Source organism: Cucurbita pepo, chromosome 10 (assembly GCF_057944985.1).
Source record: "Cucurbita pepo subsp. pepo isolate OVF chromosome 10, ASM5794498v1, whole genome shotgun sequence".
Taxonomy (NCBI): Eukaryota; Viridiplantae; Streptophyta; class Magnoliopsida; order Cucurbitales; family Cucurbitaceae; genus Cucurbita; species Cucurbita pepo.
In genome coordinates, this window is record NC_141807.1 from 2,040,245 (window position 1) to 2,058,381 (window position 18,137).

An 18,137-nucleotide genomic window follows, 5' to 3' on the forward strand; every position below is an offset into this window, starting at 1 on the left:
ATCAAATATACACAAACTTAAAAATTTCATAGATTTATTAGACACTTTGTTAAACTTCGAATCATTAATAACATATTAAAAAAGAAAAAGAAACAGCAGAAAACATTTATCTCTACATACATAAATCAGTACAGACAGTTCTGACAGAGCACAACATAAACTAATGAAATTAGCTTCAAATTTCCAATGAAAAACAGAATAAACAGTTCAATGATTTAGCAAGTCTGTACTAAATTATTTACAGAGGATATAGCTGTAAGTGCCCTCAAAGGGTCATTCATATGGTCATAACTGCATATACTTGACGCTCAGTCTCCCCAAATATATAACATATAAATATGTACATGAAGAAAAATGGAAGCCAACCAGAGCTGCAACTTGGAAAGGGAAACTACTGTACATGTATTCATAGGATTTAAATATTCACATAGATGGGTACCTACACTGCAGATCATATGGGAGTCTTTCCAGCTTGCCTGAGCAACAAATTTTTCATCTCTCTGTAGCTCTGTAGTTCTTCCAATGCATCAGCTGTAGTTTTAGGCACAAAAAGACCAGAGGTTGTGATACTAGAGGAGGCAGCATAGCGGCCCTTTGAAGCCAATGATTTAGATATCTGAGTTCCCTGTTGGGGATTTCTACTTGGGGAATCGGGTGTCGAGGGTCGTACAAGATCTGCGGCTGAATCGGTGAAGTCCTGGCGAAGTGGTGGAGCTTTTTGAAGCATACGTACTAGAGCGCCAACGGCAGCGTCTTGAGATTTACGGATTGGGAAGAATCCCCCGGGTTCCAGCATCTCACAAATGTTTCCTTTTTGGTCAAAGGATTCAGGTCTAGGCGAGATTTAAATGTACAAATTCAGTATGACAGCAATTTGAGTATATTGTAGACATATCACAGGATAAAACATGAAGGAAATGGCAGTTTAGGAAAGGTAAGCAAAGGAATTTATGTCCTGCTACTATTCTTTGAGATGCTCGGTTTCAGCACCGCCAAAATTCCAACGAAACCTCGAATTATTCCTCGATTAACCAAATCGTGGAGCTTTGATGTTGAGAGATGGCTTTTATCATATCAGGAAGTGCCATTGTGAGATATTTTGGACTCCAAAAGAAGAGAAATTAAGAAGTTAAAGAAAACTATCCAAAACTTCTTCTGGAAAGGAGCTTCTGAAGAGAATGGTAGAAATTTCTTTGTAAGTTTCTGGAAAGCTGAAATTTGAGCTATTGGTTAACTGATAACTGAATCAATTAAGCCGAGTTTCCGGTTGTTCTTTACACTTTGCGTAACAGCCCAAGCCCGCCGATAGCAGATATTGTCCTCTTTGAACTTTCCTTCCGGGCTTCCTCTCAAGGTTTTAAAAATGCGTCTACTAGAGAGAGGAACTTTCTACACCCTTATAAAGAATGTTTCGTTCCTCTCTCCAACCGACGTGGGATCTCACAATCCGCCACCCTTCGAGGCCCAGCATCCTTGATGGTACTCGTTCCCCTCTCCAATCGATGTGGGATCTCACAATCCACCCCCACCCCCACTTCGAGGCCCAACGTCCTTGCTGGCACTCGTTCCCCTCTCCAATCGAGGTGGGATCTCCCAATCCACCCCCCCTCCTTTCGGAGCCCAGCGTCCTCGCTGGCACACCATCTGGTGTTTTGACTCTGATACCATTTGTAGCAGCCCAAGCCCACCGCTAGCCGATATTATCCTCTTCAAGCTTTCCCTTCCGGGCTTCCCCTCAAGGTTCTAACTAAAACACGTCTGCTAGAACATAATCAGAGGATTTTTAACCCAAGTTATTACCTTGAATAGAGTGAATCTCTTGATTTATGTCCTAACTAGAAAGGGGTCTTTAGATCTGTACAGTTCATCCCTTTGGCTCTCTCAATTAATAGCTACGGAGGAAAAATAATGTGTATAGGAAATAATCAAAGAGTAAGTTGGTCGTGTTCAAAGTAGAAAAGTAGCAGACAAGATTTGATCTCAAACATAAGCAGGGAAATAAATTCAATCACAACATCTCTGCATATTTAGTTATTACTGTCACAGAAAGAGAAGAATGTGAGCAGTCATTACCTGCTACCTCTATCCGTCATCTCATCCTCATCCACATCAAAGGGGCAGGGAAACTCTGGATCATCAAGATCATCTGGAAAAGATCTACTGGAGCTTCTTGAAATTGGTGAGTTATTCGACGATACCCTCCAGCCTGAAATTCTTCGGCTTTCATCTCTTCCAAGAGAAAATGACTAAAGAAGATAAAAACAAATCAAGACATTGAGCACAACACATTCAGAGCGGGAAATAACGATAAGAAGAAATATATATACCTTTCTAATTGCAGAGCCAGCGGGCAATGGAATACCCGGCCCAGAAGCTTTAAGGGGAGAGGATGGCGACAAATTCGGTTTGCTTGATAATGCAGGGGAATGGGGAAGCTTTGCTATAGGTGCACTTTGAGGAGCACTTTCAGACTGCAATAGACCATTCGGCAATCGCCTTACAGGAATACCAATTGGTGGCGACAACGAGGGTGAGGGGGAAAAGACAGGAGAAGGATAATATTCATCATAATTCACATTATCTTTATGTCCCATAGCCATTTCAGCTGTTTGTGAAGGTAAGCTCGAAGGAGGCAAGCGGCAAAAGGCTGGATTCGAAACTAAAGCATGAGATTCTGAATACGTTGGCGAAGGTGAAAAGGAGACCGAAGGGGGGGAGGGTCTAAAGCGGTCATAACTCCAACTATGACGTCTCGAGAATTGTAACGACGATGGAGATCCATGGGATGGGGCTATCGATACAGGGAGTGTTGGAAACCTTTTCAATGGATCTGTCAATGGGCTCCCAACATATTCAGGAATAACTTGAGGCGACATAGGAGTTGATGGTTCAGAGCTTATATCAGAAAGGGATGCACGGTACAACACAGAGAGACAGAGTCTACCACAAGAAGTGTCCACAGGAGTGAACACGAAACGCTGCATTTCGGCCTCTTCTCTTCGAGTGAAAGGCTCAACAAAGGACGACACACGATGAACAAGTGTAAATGGGTGAATTTGACCAGATGAACTGATATCTTGAAAAACCTTATAAGCAGGTAAAAGCCTCACAAAGGCATATAAAGATCTTAAGAGTAAAATGGTTTTCTTGTAAGTGTGTGCAGTGCTATTACTAGACCTTCTGCAGCCAGAATTAGTATCCCGGTTCTTCCTACTTTCATAATGAACCATCCATCTCTCTACAACCTTCTCACTCTTGGTTTGACATCCAAACTCTTCCTTATCAGAATTCAAAGAAAATGGATGTTTGTCTTTCAAAGACAAGTTCCTAACAAGATCTTTCCTAGGAGAAGCATTCACAGAGTCTAAACCAAATTCCCTTTGCACCAAAATAACATCTATGACCATGGGTTCGTGATAGCTAGGACGCCAGAGGTCAATATTCTCTAACGTAGCAGAGCATTCACGAAGGGCCAAATTGAACCACTTATCCCTCGGCCTCATACTCGAAGAGGAGGAGGAGGAGGAAGATGGAGAACACAAAACTTGATCACCACTGAAATTACGCGATGAAATACAAGGGGACCTCGATTCAAGTATGATTTGTAGCGTTTTAGGGAAGAATTCAGTAAGAATTTGCTCAACTTTTGCAGTCTCGGAATGAGTATTATGAGAAGAAGCCATATGAAGAACAAAAAATTGAGTAAAATTGAAACCAACCCTTTACCGGAAACCCCAATTGGAGCGTTTGGAGACCCAGTTGACTGCGATTCACTGCAACACGATAAAGATAATCGATGTGGGGAAGATGAGATCAGTGAAGAAACCCGGTTCGAGAAAGAAGGAAAAAGTGCTGAAATTCGAATTATCCAAGAAGGAAAAAGCAACATAAAAGAAGAAGAAATTGAAGAAGGTAGCGTACGTATATGGTGTGATGACGAACTTAAATTTTAAAGTTGGAAGGCCGAAAGAAAGCGATTCGAGAGAGACCAAGCGTGGATCCACCGTTGAACACTGTATGATTAACGAAGGGGAAGGGGTCGAACTATCTGGTTTTGAATGCCATCGCCACCCTTTTCCTTCCCAATTACAAAAAATTATTCTTTTAATGACTTTTTCGTGTTAAAAAAAAAAAACATAATGTTTTGATGTATTATATATTTTATGGCAACTGAGTTAATTTTGTATTGACATTTATTAGTTTTAGAAATATTCATTTAACCGGTGAAATCTCAGTCTCGCAGGATGATCCGCTCCAAACATGGTGGAAATTCTATTTAAATAGGGAATGAGGAGAGATGGTGGAAAGAGATTTTTTTTTCCGCAACTAAACAGGATATTATATCCCAATTCCCGTCCTCATTCTGACTCTGTGAAATCTTCGTCCACTCACGTTTTATATAAAAATATACCAAAATTACGGTTCAAAATTAACCTATTATATATGTTTATAGGTGAAACATTAGGTTAAATATTAAAATTTTAATATTGTCAATTAAAAATGTATTTAAAATTAATATTAAAGAATCTGTTTCTACGAGTTGTCTATCGATAATTTCAGCTTAAAGTCTAAAAAAAATAGCAAATTTTGGACTAAAAAATGTTTAATCATCTCGTGGCTTTAAATGGGCTTGGGCCTTAAAATGAAACCCATTTGGGCCATATAAGATCTGTGTTTCAGCTTTAAATGGGCCTGGGCCTTAAAAAGCAACCCATTTGGGCCCATAGAAGATCTGTTTTCAGGATAGTTTTATTGTCAAAAAAATAATTTTTAAAGCGTACTATAAAATAACAATATAACAATGTTCATAATCATCGCATATTTTAAACCCAATTATAAAATTGTGTCGTTAAAAAAATTATAATTGTGGGGTAATTTTAATGATTATCTTATTTATGCGTTAGTTTTTAAGATATCTTAAAATTAAATATTTAAAAATAAAATGCATGAAAATATTATCGAGACCAAATGATGATATTGTCAATGCTGCTTATCGAGAGTGGAATAACCAACTGTAACAGCTCAACCCACCACTAGTAGATATTGTCTGTTTTGGTCCGTTACATATCGTCGTCAGGTTCACGATTTTAAACATATCTATTAGGGAGAGGTTTCCTCTCCCTAATCGATTTCAAATCTCACACTAATACTATTATGGAGAAAACAACATAACTCACCTAAAAAAACATGTCTCGAGCCGAAAGAATCTATAAGCTTATGATACTTACATGATTTCTAGCAAACCCGTCTCGAGTTGAAAGAAGAATCTCATTTTTTAAACATATCTAGTTAAATAAAATTGACAAACATTACCATATTATAATAAAAAATACAACTACTTAGAATTTAATGTACCATTTTCACATTAAAACATATAATATCTAATCACAAAGTGCCATACGTTATTTTTTATAACAATTAATATCTAAATAGATTTAGGCGACGATTTATCATTATGATTTAAAAAAAAAAATTAAAAAATTATAAGCTTTCATTTTCTTTACCCAAAAGGATCTAATAGATAACATTGCTTTAGTTTGAGTATAATGCTCGTTTTCATGTGTCTACATTGATATATCACTTTAATACGATAATATCAAATCCAAGCTTCAAATATCCCATTATTTTTTAAAAAATTATTTCTTTTTAATCACTTTTTATAAAGCTTTTTTTTACGAGTTTTCTCAACCTCCCATAGCTAGACATGTTATCTCTTAATATAATTCTCTAAGATTTTATGATCTCTTCGACGGTGACGAAGGGATTTGTGTTTATAAAGAAATGTTATTCATATCTTAATTCGTTGAAGATTTCTAAACATTTAAGCTCTTGATCGAAAATATATATCGTAATAATTCTTGAAGTTCAACAATCACAAGAAGATCTTTTTTTTTTTTTTAATAAAAGAAGGAATAAAGTTTTTCAAAATTAAAGTCTCGTCTTTAGGAGCAATTTTCATAAAGCACTTTCAAACCCGCCTCTTAGATTTTTTTTTTCTAAGACCTTTAGTTTTAGTTCGGATAATGTGTTGTTCGAGTTTAGGAGAAATATATAAACTAACCGAGACCCGTCCGAATGAGAGTGATACTGGAGATAATAGGACTAAGAATGACTTAAAAAAATTGAAAGTTATTACCTATATCAACAAAGTACACATTTTTTCAGTGACTGGATCACAGATAATTTAAAGTCTGTGACTGTTCGGTATTTAAATTTCTAAAATTGTAATTAATTTGGGATTTGAATAGAAAAATAACAACTTTTTTTAAAAAAATATTAATAAAAAGAAAGCATTGGATAGTTGGAATCTGCTGTAACGCTCTTTTATTCTTCAAATTAAGTATCACTATCAATCAAAAAAATTAATTTCAATATCATAAATAGTGTGCTTTTTTATTTTTTATTTTATTTTGTTATTTAATTAATGGGTTAAAAGAAAGCATATAAAATAAAAAGATCAAAGCTTATGGCATTTGAGCTGTTGCTCTAAAGGATGGCTGCAATTGGAACCCACTGCAATAATTTTTTTTTTGTAACATTCTCTACTTTTTCTCAAGAGTCGATGATCGAGATTTCATTTTTACCTCGTTCTAAAAAATGAGGTCTCTCAAAACCCGTCTTAAAGAGGCGTGTCGGTTGTCTTTAATAAAGAGGTCATATATTTAAACCCTCAAAAAAGAAAAAAAAAATCGAAATTAAATTCCGAATTAGATAAAAATGAATAATACTTTCTTGCCTCACCTTGTAAATTTGTTTCTAGAATGTTCACGAACTTTAAAAAGTATCTAATAGACCTTTTGTAAGAACTTAAATCTACTGACAAGACCTTTTGTAAGAGCGAGCTTAAGTCTACTACTGACAAGACCTTTTAAATATTGTCGCTGTCAGCCTCACGATACGAAATTTCCCAACGATACTGGAAGATATACATGAGCACAGTGTTGAAATTTCAAAGATGCTTTTTTTTTTTCTTTCTATTTTAGATAAAGAATATGAACAATCTCGAAATCTCGAATTATAGGTATTTAAGACAAGAAGTTTATCAACTTAAATCGTATCACTTTATTTAAATTATTTTATATTAAAAAAAAATCAAAATTAAAACTTATGGTATAAATTCTTTCTAATTTCAATGATCATATATATTAATGGATGAAAATTATATAAATAAAATCTACTCCCAATTAAAATTTTGGATTTTCCAAGGCAAATGGTGTTTTTTTTCTAAATAAAAAAAATAAAATTTACAGTGAAGAAAGCTTTAAAAAAATAAAAGACAGCCCAAAAAAATATATATATATATATATAAAGACACGTCAGCTTTCTTCTTCCCCAATCCCCACAATCCATTAATTTGCCTTTGCTATATAAGGTTCTCTCATCATTCTCACAAATAATGAATTACAATTCCAAAACTCCAATCTTTAATCTTTCAACATTCTCCCCACATGTCTATCACTAATTCAAGGAGGCTTCTCCTTCCCGCCGTGACCGCCAGTCCGCCGGTGTCAGCGCAGCTGCGACCTGGGTTCGGGAGCTTTGACATGAACGTAGTGATGGTCCTTTCGGTTCTCCTCTGTGCTCTAGTTTGCTCTCTGGGTCTCAACGCGATCCTAAAATGCGCGTTGCGGTGTTCCAGTTTGTTGGCAACGATGTCGGGTGGACTTGGCGGTGGGATTTTGGCGGTGCATCCGAAAGGTGTTCGACGAAATGTCTTAAAGAAATTTCCGACGGTGGAATACCCAAAAGAGGGGAATAAATTAAGGGGAATCGATGGGGAATGCGTGATTTGTTTGTCGGAATTCGAGGGTGGGGATCGGGTTCGTGTATTGCCCAAATGCTACCATGGCTTCCATGTTCATTGCATTGATAAATGGCTGAGTTCCCATAATTCTTGCCCCAAGTGCCGCAATTGCCTCACTGACAGTTGCCATAAGATCGCCGCTGGAGGCAGCCAGGAGGCGCCTGACGGCGAGTTCATCGCTATTGACCCGCCACCGCCGCCACCTCCGGGGGAGGAAGTGGTTGTGAATGTTGTTATTGCTCCGGTGGAACGGGAAGGCTTGGTGTGCAACTATAGGTAAAGTAAGTAGTAGATGAGATTGAAGTGGTAAGTGGGGCTGTGGGGTTGGGCTTTTTTTGTGATTGATGGAGCATTTTGGTTCTTTTTGCTTTAGCTTACAAGTAAGCATCTTTTTTTTTTCTTTTTTTCTTTTAATTAATTAGGATTATTACATCTAGCCAAGATTAGGGTACTAAATTCAAATGTAAATACCTCTTCCACTCTTTTCCCCTCAAATAAAAAGGTTTCGGTTATAATTTTCCGATCAATTAGCTCTAAATTTAAACTTTTGTCTTAACATTATTTTCATCCCCACTCTTAAATTAATTTATAAAATTTTAAATTTATTTTAGTAATATTGAAATTTGAGTTTTTAGAACCTATGTGAAATATTATATTATTAAAATATTTTATATTTTTAAAACTATATTGAAAAACATAAAATTTTCATTAAAAAATTCTTTTAAATGAATATATATATATATAGGAAGACTAAGAATTCTTTACCGTGACAAGTTCATTACCAATAATGATTATTAAATATAAAAACTATTAAAAGGTCGATAATTAATCTTAAATAATGAATTATCTCTGATTAGATATTAATTAATATGAAGTCGTGTCACGTGATTAGCGCAATTCTCGTCTAGAATTTGAATGGATCGGAGAAAGGAGTGAAAGGAAGGTGAGAAAAAAGGGGCAAAAAAAAGGAAGGCAAGAGAGGAATGGGAATGGAAGGTGAGAGTGAAAAGCAAAACATAAATTGCACTGAAAAAGGGAGAATTTGGATGATAGAGTTCACATGTTGGGTTTGTTAGAACACATATATAATATATCACATACACCAACCCAAATACCTCAAAAAATATATATATATAGAAGCATTGTACCATGTGCAAATGTTCCTTTGTCTTGCTGTCTTTGTGGAATGTTGTTGGTGATGTGTATCTCGAATGTTACCTCGACACATCCCTCTCAATCCCGACCTTTCTAGAATTTTTTTAAACTTATTTATACTTCACTTGGTAATATTCTCACTCTTAGCTCGTGACATTTCCTATTTTCAATCATAATAAATAATAATAAATGTAAATACATTTTACTTCTGAAGTTAATGTTAAAACTATCTTAGTCAGCTTCATCATTTTAAAAACAAATATATATTATTTATAATATTATTATTATTTTTTTTTTTTGTAAAAACTTTTTATCTTTCTCTCTCCTCTCCACCATAATCCCATCTCCGCCGGCGGCCGCTGCCCGCCAACTTTTCTTCCTTTTTTTTTCCCTTCTTCTTGACTTCAGGAAGCTATTAGTGACCAAAGCTTCAATCCTGACGGACCCGCCGCCATCCGTGGACGAGCTGAATTCTGTTTGGCCGCCGTAGATCGGATGCGAAGCGGGCGGGGGTTGCCGGATGAGAAGATCTAAAGGCCGCCGTCATTAAATTGCCGGAGTTTGAGGAACCATTTTTAAGAATCTGTCACCACCCCACCATCAAATCCTCAATGCATTATTAAACTGGACCTAACAAAGACACACTACCAAACCCACATCCTCCAATTAATCTTTGCTTCTAATTTACATCTACCTTGCCTTCTTCCCCACTTTCCAACTCATATTTCTATATCATTTTTTTTTTAAAAAATTCATATTTTCTTGTTTCTTAAAGTAAAAAAGATTTTAACATCATTTTAGCAATTATCTTCTTTCCAACCTCTTTTGTTTTTCAAGGGCAAAACAGTATTTTCATTTATTTTAGGGTTTAGGGTTCGTGAATAGAGAGGTTCTTTTAACCTATAATTTGAAGTTGGATAGGAAACGACTGAGTGAATGATAAGAGATTTCTCTCTGTTGGCTAAACAGGGCCGAGAAACATGAGTTGTATCCCCATTCCTATTTCGTCCCTATCCTCAATATTCCTCAAATCTCTGTCTCATCCTATAAACATCTCTATTTGTAAATATGAGTGATTCTTATTGATGACGCATGGTGATAGACGAATAAATTATTAAATATACTATAGCCAATAGAACATAATTTAACTGTTTAACACGTATTAATTATATTTTTAAATTTTTTTTTTAGGATTGAATTTTAAAATTGTCATTTTAAAAATATCGTATTAATTAAAAAAGAAAAATCAAATTAAGATAATAATATAAAGTGTAGAGTTAAGAGTAATGGTTTGCCACTAAGAGAGCAACTTTGTCTAAATAATAAGATAATAAAATAGTGTAAATCCCTCTTCTTATATATATAAATAAATTTTATTAATAAGGGTTTTATTATACATATTTTCTCAGAATTTATTAATTAATATGTTTATATTTGATAAGATCCAACGGTTGAGATTGGATGAAAAAGAGAAAGAAGGGGAAGAATGGGGCTGGGCAAAGCTGTCAGCCAGGTCACCCTATCTTTTCTGGTGGTGGAAATGATTCCTTCAATTCCCAATCCAAATTCGTCATTTCATCCGAATTTGCATTTGCATTTGCATTTGAATTTACATTACCGCGCGTTCTCTCTCTCTCTCTATTTATAAACCCTATCTTCCCCTGATTTCTCTTCCTGTAATTCCTGTCGTGCAACACAGCTAGCTAGGTCGACTCTCACTACTCTCAGCCACACCTTCGTCTTTGGAGGTTGGCTTCTTCTTCTTCCTCGTTCATTTTCCTCTCTTTAATCCAAGGTTTGTTTCATCTCCTTCTCTCTAACTTGCATTCTTTTATTAACTTCACTCTTTCTACTCTGCTGCCATTTGCTTCTGTCTCTTATTCTTCTGAACTTCGATCTGCGGTTTTTGTTTTTTTGGTAAATTATGCTTTTCAGGGCTCTCATTTTCTGATTTGTTGCTTTAATTCGGTTTCTGCTGATGAGGTTTCTGAAATTTTGCTGATCTTTGTGTCTGGTTTGGAATTCTGCATCGATCGGTGTGGATCCGTGATTTTTGTCCGATCGATGTAACTGATCTGAAAATTTTGGTTTGGGTTTTGACTGTGTGTACTTATGCAACTGAGATCTAGGATTTGGCGATGCGTAGCTTTTGATTTCCGCATGCAATTCTGTAATCGCGCATAGCTGCGCAGCTTTCTGGTGATTGGTGCGTGTTTTTGTTTATTTCTTGTCTGTTTAGTTGATGGACGAACTATTCTGGTCTTTTGGTTGTCTGATCTGGTATTTAGTGTGTTTGTTCTCTGCTTTTGTGTCATTTTTATCACTCAGATTAGTTCTGGTAGCTTCTCGATCTGAAAACGGATAAGATTGTCAGTTTATTGTCAGCTCGTGTTCCTTTTCGTTTGTAAGATCTATAAGATATTTGATTACTGGTTTGATGTCTTATGTCTGGAATCGTTTTTAGTAGTATATTGATTCCTGTATTACTTGATGAGTCTGGAAGATCAATTACATGAAGTTAATTAATGGATTGTAAATGGAAGATGCCCGAGACATGAATACTAGATTGCTATGTGTGGTTTATTTATTCAACTTCTATTTTTATAATGCTTTGTGCAGTTCTTGAAAAAAATGGCAGACGCTGAAGATATTCAGCCACTTGTTTGTGACAATGGAACTGGAATGGTGAAGGTCAGTTCATTGGGTCTTTTATCCTGTGTTCTTGTGTTTGTGTCCTGGTTGCATCCATTTTTATCCCAAGGATTTTCATTTCCTCCTCTAATTTAATGTCATTTTTTGTGGTGCAGGCTGGCTTTGCTGGTGATGATGCTCCTAGGGCCGTTTTTCCCAGTATTGTTGGTCGTCCCCGACATACCGGTGTCATGGTTGGAATGGGCCAAAAAGATGCCTATGTTGGGGATGAGGCTCAGTCCAAAAGAGGTATCCTTACCTTGAAATATCCCATTGAACATGGTATAGTCAGTAACTGGGATGACATGGAAAAGATTTGGCATCACACATTTTACAATGAACTTCGTGTTGCTCCCGAAGAGCACCCTGTGCTTCTGACTGAGGCTCCACTCAACCCAAAGGCTAACAGAGAAAAGATGACTCAAATCATGTTTGAGACGTTTAATGTGCCTGCTATGTACGTTGCCATCCAGGCCGTTCTGTCCCTATATGCTAGTGGACGTACAACTGGTGTGTATATGAATTCTATTTGAATGACAATGATGTAATTTTGAACTTGGATTATTTGGTATTGATAAAGATTCTACTTTGAACAGGTATTGTGCTGGATTCTGGTGATGGTGTGAGTCACACCGTTCCCATCTACGAGGGTTATGCCCTCCCTCATGCAATTCTTCGTTTAGACCTTGCTGGTCGTGACCTCACTGATGCTTTGATGAAGATTCTCACCGAAAGAGGTTACATGTTCACCACTACTGCTGAACGGGAAATTGTCCGTGACATGAAGGAGAAGCTGGCATATGTTGCTCTTGACTATGAACAAGAACTCGAGACTGCAAAGAGCAGTTCCTCTATTGAGAAGAACTACGAACTTCCTGATGGACAAGTCATCACCATTGGAGCTGAGAGATTCCGTTGCCCAGAAGTTCTATTCCAACCATCTCTCATCGGTATGGAAGCTGCAGGAATCCACGAAACTACCTACAACTCCATCATGAAGTGTGACGTAGATATCAGAAAGGACCTTTACGGAAACATCGTCCTCAGTGGTGGCTCAACCATGTTCCCTGGCATTGCAGACAGGATGAGCAAGGAAATTACAGCCCTCGCTCCCAGCAGCATGAAGATTAAGGTTGTTGCCCCACCCGAAAGGAAATACAGTGTCTGGATTGGAGGGTCTATTCTCGCATCCCTAAGTACCTTCCAGCAGGTAAATCTATTCTTGCATCCACAGAGTATTTCGTTATAGTTTTGAATTCACAAATGGCACTAACCCTTGCGTTTTGTTGTATCAGATGTGGATTTCAAAGGGTGAATATGATGAATCGGGCCCATCCATTGTCCACAGGAAGTGTTTCTGAGCTGCTGGTCAGTTTCTTTGCTGGTGAGTTATTTTTCCCTTTAGTTGGCTTTTTTGTGTCATGTAATGTTGAACTGAGATTGGTTGGCGTCAAAGGAGGAAGGAAGGGGGGGACTCTGTTAGATTTGTTGTATCAATGCATTTTCATTCACTATGATTCTCCATTCATACGGTGGCCTTGTTGTTGGAAGCTCACAATTGCTGGTGACCCTCCAGATTTGTGGCAAAAAGAATCTGTTCTGTTCTGTCATCTGTGGTTCTCGACCATATCATTTTAGGGATATTCGTAGCAGAAAGAGTGATTGTGATGCTTTTCCTAAATATATACTTTTTTTCCAATTTTCTTTTCTTTTTGAAGGTTTTTCCTGAGAACATTAATGTTAATATTTATTGTATGCGAAATATTAGTGTCAGTTTTTGGTCGTAAACTTGCTATGGAATTGAAATCTTGATACTGCCTTTTGAGCTTTCCAGAGATGTCTCTCTCAATGTTTCTTACCTTTGTGAAGTAAATGAATGTATGTTCCATCCAGTTTCATTCCTAATTACCCATTCCCATTATGAAAAGTAAAGAAACTATTGGGAGATTCAATACCTATAAGGTGATTAAGGTCATTAGAAGTGGGTATTTGAAATGATGGTCACAATCACAATGAAATGATGTTTATCGCACTTGGATTTGGCAATTGTGCGGCTCACTCTCAGTACTGAGTGAATCAAGTCAACTTAAGATCGTTAAGATTGTGTTGTTTATGGTCAGGCAACGTGTGCTCAAGCTCCTGCTCCGTTTTGAGAAGAAAGTCTTAAAAAACGGAAGTAGAGAGAGTTTGAAAGCAAGATTGAAAACAATGTTATATGACTACACGTAAAAGACAATATCACGATTTTAATAGTATATAACTTTTTGGGTAGGAAAAATTTGACGTGCATGTTTATTTTTGTCGATAGCAATATTTGGGTACATTTTGAATTGTATCCATTCTTTTGAGTTTCGCATGTGCTAAACCCATTGAATCTATGTCTCCAGGTTCGAGATTCAAACCAAACTTGAGTTAATCTTTGTAGGGAATTCTTGTAATCTACCTTAAGAACTATGTAATACGTCAAAGTCAAGTAATGTTCGAATCTGGTTTGTATTTTTAAAAACCACAAGTATTGTCTGAGGGGCTTGGGAAGCATTTCTTTTTTTGTTATAAATTAATCTGTAGAAGTTGAGGTTAAGCTGGAATTGCACTTTGGCCAACCTCTTTATTCTATTTTATCAATCAAAACCATACTAACCATCCTTTTTATTTGTTAGAATCAAATGATTCTAAAAGACTAAATCTTCATGAAATTATCACCAACAGAAAGAACTTGCCCACTTCTTTTATACTTTCCGTTTGATAGTGATCTTTACTTTAGAAAATGATTCCTTAGAACTTGTCTAATTAAAAAACATATTAATAAAGTATGAAATAAAGCATTTTTTATAAGGGTGTAGAAACTTCTCCCTAACAGACATGTTTTAAAAACTTCGAGGAAGGACAATATCTACTAGTGGCGATGTTTGATCATAGTTTGTCTATTAGCTCCACGATAGGTGTTAAGTGGAAGTACATTGATGTATGCAGCTAAGGCATCCTAACAGATTGGTAGACTTGAACCCAAAACCATTAATAAAGGTGTGTGTAATGCACAATAACAAAACTTTTCCCACTAGAAAAGTAATCTTCCAATTATGATGAAGCACTTACATATTTTATTGAATGGTGATGGTTGGATTGTTGGTCTTATTAAACAACACACACAGAGCTGAAGGGGAAGAGGGATCAAAATAGTTGTTTGGTTTCATGAGAATGGACTCAAAGAAGCCTTACTTGGCTGCTATTCTCTGCCAAATCGCTTTTGCTGGGATGAGTCTATTGTCAAAGGCTGCCTTTGCTTCTGGTATGAATGTTTATATCTTCCTTTTCTACAGGCAAGCTGTTGGAACTCTCTTCTTGCTGCCCATCACCATATTTTTCAAAAGGTAACTAATTACTTAAGCTTCATTTTTCGTGTCGAGAGACGATTTTCTCAGTTAGCTTAACGTCTTTTTGGATAAAACCAAAACTAAATTACGAGAGCTTAACCCAAAGCAGAATATATCACACCATTATCATGAGAGGGGAGAGCCAATTTAGGTTAAACACAGTCTGAAGGACAGACAAAGTCACATCTTCTTTTTTGAATTCAGGGGAGGGGCGACATAATACCGAAAAAGAAAAGAAGAAAAAGTCCATTCTGAATATTGGTTGGGGAGGAGAACAAACCACCATTTATAAGGGTGTGGAAACCTTTCCAAAGTAGACGTGTTTTAAACCCTTGAGGGAAAGCCCAAAAAGGACAATATCTGCTAGCGGTGGATCTGGGCCGTTACAGAGTCCTAGCCATTTTTCTTCTAAAATTGGGGTATTGGTTCATATTTCAAGAATCTCACATCTTTTAGTTGGACTAATCGACTGCTGTTAAAGGTCAGATTTTCACTCAAAAGTCAACCCCAAAGCCATACATTTCTTTGTTAAACTACTTTGTAGAGTCCCCCAATTAATGGCCTAACACGGGGTGGGAGCTAGTGAAACATGTCGTTCGTAATGCACCATTATGACGTTGTAGAGGTTCACTGGTTCAAAACCAAGCTCTAGACTTAGCCACATATGTGCATGCAATCCTCAAGTGGCCGTGAGTGATTCGAAGATCATACATGCATAATCAAGAGATAATTATCTTCATTCGCACGAGATCTTTTCATACCCGTAACAGTTGGTTTCTTGTTTTTTCATGGATTACAGACAGGAAATAGCAGGCTTATCAGTAGGAGTGATGTTCAAGATTTTCATGCAGGCCAGTTTAGGGTCAGTACAATTATAAGTAAATTTACTCTCTGAATTTGAAATTGTTCATGGATCGTTTCAGCAATCATTTGTGTTTAAAACGTGCAGGTTTACACTGGCTTTGAATGTTTATGGGTTAGGCGTTAAATACACTTCTGCAACTTTGGGTGCTGCAGCGTTCAATTGTCTCCCTGTCACCACCTTCTTCTTTGCTCTTATTTTCAGGTTCTAAACCATAATCTTTCTCCAAAGTTCCGCGTTGGAGAGGGGAACGAAGCATTCCTTATAAGGGTGTAGAAACTTCTTCCTAATAGATGCGTTTTATGCTGATGGCGATACGTAACAGGCCAAAGCAGGCTTGGACTGTTACAAATGGTATCAGAGTCAGTCACCGGATGGTGCGAAGCATTGTTTAGAGTAGGGCTAGATCCTCTCCATAGTATACGTGTTTTAAAGAGGGGAAGTTCAAAAGGGAAAGCTCAAAGAAGACAATATTTGCTAGCTTGTTAGAAAATTATGATCTCGTTTGATGAACGCTCGTATGTATATGTAGGATGGAGGAAGTAAAGATAAGGAAAGCAAGTGGAATGGCAAAGGTTGGAGGCATAATTGTGTGCATTGCAGGGGTTGCAGTGCTTGCATTTTACAGAGGCCCATACATGAAGCCATTCTTCCATTATCATCTTTTTGAAACCCATGAGTCTCATGTTTCTTCCCCCAAAACATGGATTCTTGGTTGTTTTTTGCTTCTCTTCGCCTGCATTTCATGGGGTTTGTGGTTTGTTCTTCAGGTTAGTTACCAAACTCCACCTTCTTTGTCGTCTTTTGTTATCGTAACCCATCAACTTAAACGTATATTTTCAGGCATTGATTTTGAAGACGGGCTCATCGCCACTCGTGTTAACGTGTGGACAAACATTGTCAAGCGCTTTGCAGTCGTTTGTTGTGGCCATTGCAGTGGAACGAAACACTTCTGAGTGGCAGCTCGGTTGGAACATTCGCCTCGTTTCTGTTCTTTATTGCGTACGAATCTCTCTCTCTAAACTACGAAAGTTTATGCTCAAAGTGAATCATTATAAAATTGAAGATGTTCACTTGTTCTTAACTTAGCCATGTACATGCATGCAATCTTCAAGTGGCTGTGAGCATAATAGCCGAAGCCCACTGCTATGGGCTATCTCTTTCAAGTTTTCCCTCAGGGTTTTTTTAACACATCTGCTAGGAAGAGGTTTCTACACTCTTATAAAACTTCGTTCTCCAGTCCCGCTAATGTGAGATCTCACAATCCACCCCCTTTCGAGGTCCAGCGTCCTCATTGGTACTCGGGGAGAAGTTTCCATTGCCCTGATAAAGAATATTTTGTTCCCTCTTTAACCAACGTGGGATCTCACAACAACAACTAACTTCATCAACACGAGATCTTTTTGGTTAAAACCGAAAGCAAAACTAGTAAAAATAGGCTCGTTTCATTCTCTAATAGCTTATTGTTACTGAAAACGTTGTTGCAGGGAACTTTTGTAATATGCATTGCAAACTTTCTGTCAAGTTGGGTCATAAAAAAGAAGGGCCCTGTTTTCCAAGCTGTTACCACACCCTTGAACCTCATTTTTACACTCATTGGTTCACAGTTGCTGTTGAACGATGGAGTTAGCTTGGGGAGGTGAGTGTGGGATGGTCCATTCCTTATTGTTATTACTCACCATTTTAACCCATTTTTGGTTCTTCTGGGTGTGTGATGAACAGTGCCATAGGCGCCATGTTGCTGGTTTTGAGCCTTTACAGTGTTCTATGGGGAAAAAGGAAGGAAATGAGTTGCAGCGATGAAGAAACCAAGAACCATCCTTCTGTTCCACCCCAAAAGGAAATTATAGATCACATCTGAATTCCAACCACATTCATTTCTAATGAGAATTCACGTCTCGGATCCTTGGATCTCGGTTTTTTCATCTAATGCTTCAAATGAATTTGGATCGTAAGCTTTTGTACACATGGTAATAATTCTTTTTTGTCCTCGTTTAATCTCGGTTCAATCTCGAGTAAATACAGGAGGCTAAAATGAGAGAACTTTTTTGAACATCAATCGAGCTCGTGACAAAACTATCACGAACTGTGAGATTCACATCGATTAGGGACAACGAAATATTCTTTATAAGAGTGTGTAAACTTTACCTTAACAGACATGTTTTAAAAACGTTGAGGGGAAAGTCTGAGGAAGACAATATCTATTAATGGTAGGCTTGGGCTATTACAAATGATATCGAGCAATGTGATA

The 18,137-nt window shown here is 37.2% G+C and overlaps 3 protein-coding genes and 1 pseudogene across 3 annotated transcripts; 3 read left to right on the top strand and 1 right to left on the bottom strand.

The window, feature by feature from the left end:
* Positions 1-161: 161 nt before the first annotated feature.
* Positions 162-3,915, bottom strand: LOC111804393 (Autophagy-related protein 13). Its single transcript, XM_023689179.2, has 3 exons — positions 2,328-3,915; positions 2,074-2,246; positions 162-833 (listed from the first exon to the last, which is right to left on the bottom strand). The coding sequence occupies exons 1-3, from the start codon at positions 3,681-3,683 to the stop codon at positions 452-454; spliced, it is 1,911 nt and encodes a 636-aa protein (XP_023544947.2). The 5' UTR covers positions 3,684-3,915; the 3' UTR covers positions 162-451.
* A 3,533-nt stretch (positions 3,916-7,448) lies between these two features.
* Positions 7,449-8,331, top strand: LOC111804233 (RING-H2 finger protein ATL78 pseudogene; annotated as a pseudogene).
* Positions 8,332-10,600: 2,269 nt separating this feature from the next.
* LOC111803495 (actin-7) lies at positions 10,601-13,485 on the top strand. The gene is made up of 5 exons (XM_023687928.2): positions 10,601-10,754; positions 11,579-11,650; positions 11,767-12,160; positions 12,247-12,860; positions 12,946-13,485. Exons 2-5 carry the CDS (start codon positions 11,591-11,593, stop codon positions 13,009-13,011), a joined length of 1,134 nt encoding a protein of 377 aa, XP_023543696.1. The 5' UTR covers positions 10,601-10,754; positions 11,579-11,590; the 3' UTR covers positions 13,012-13,485.
* Positions 13,486-14,546: 1,061 nt separating this feature from the next.
* Positions 14,547-17,884, top strand: LOC111804423 (WAT1-related protein At5g64700). The gene is made up of 7 exons (XM_023689225.2): positions 14,547-15,021; positions 15,824-15,886; positions 15,974-16,090; positions 16,419-16,656; positions 16,730-16,888; positions 17,374-17,525; positions 17,609-17,884. Exons 1-7 carry the CDS (start codon positions 14,843-14,845, stop codon positions 17,745-17,747), a joined length of 1,047 nt encoding a protein of 348 aa, XP_023544993.1. The 5' UTR covers positions 14,547-14,842; the 3' UTR covers positions 17,748-17,884.
* The last annotated feature ends 253 nt before the right edge of the window (positions 17,885-18,137 follow it).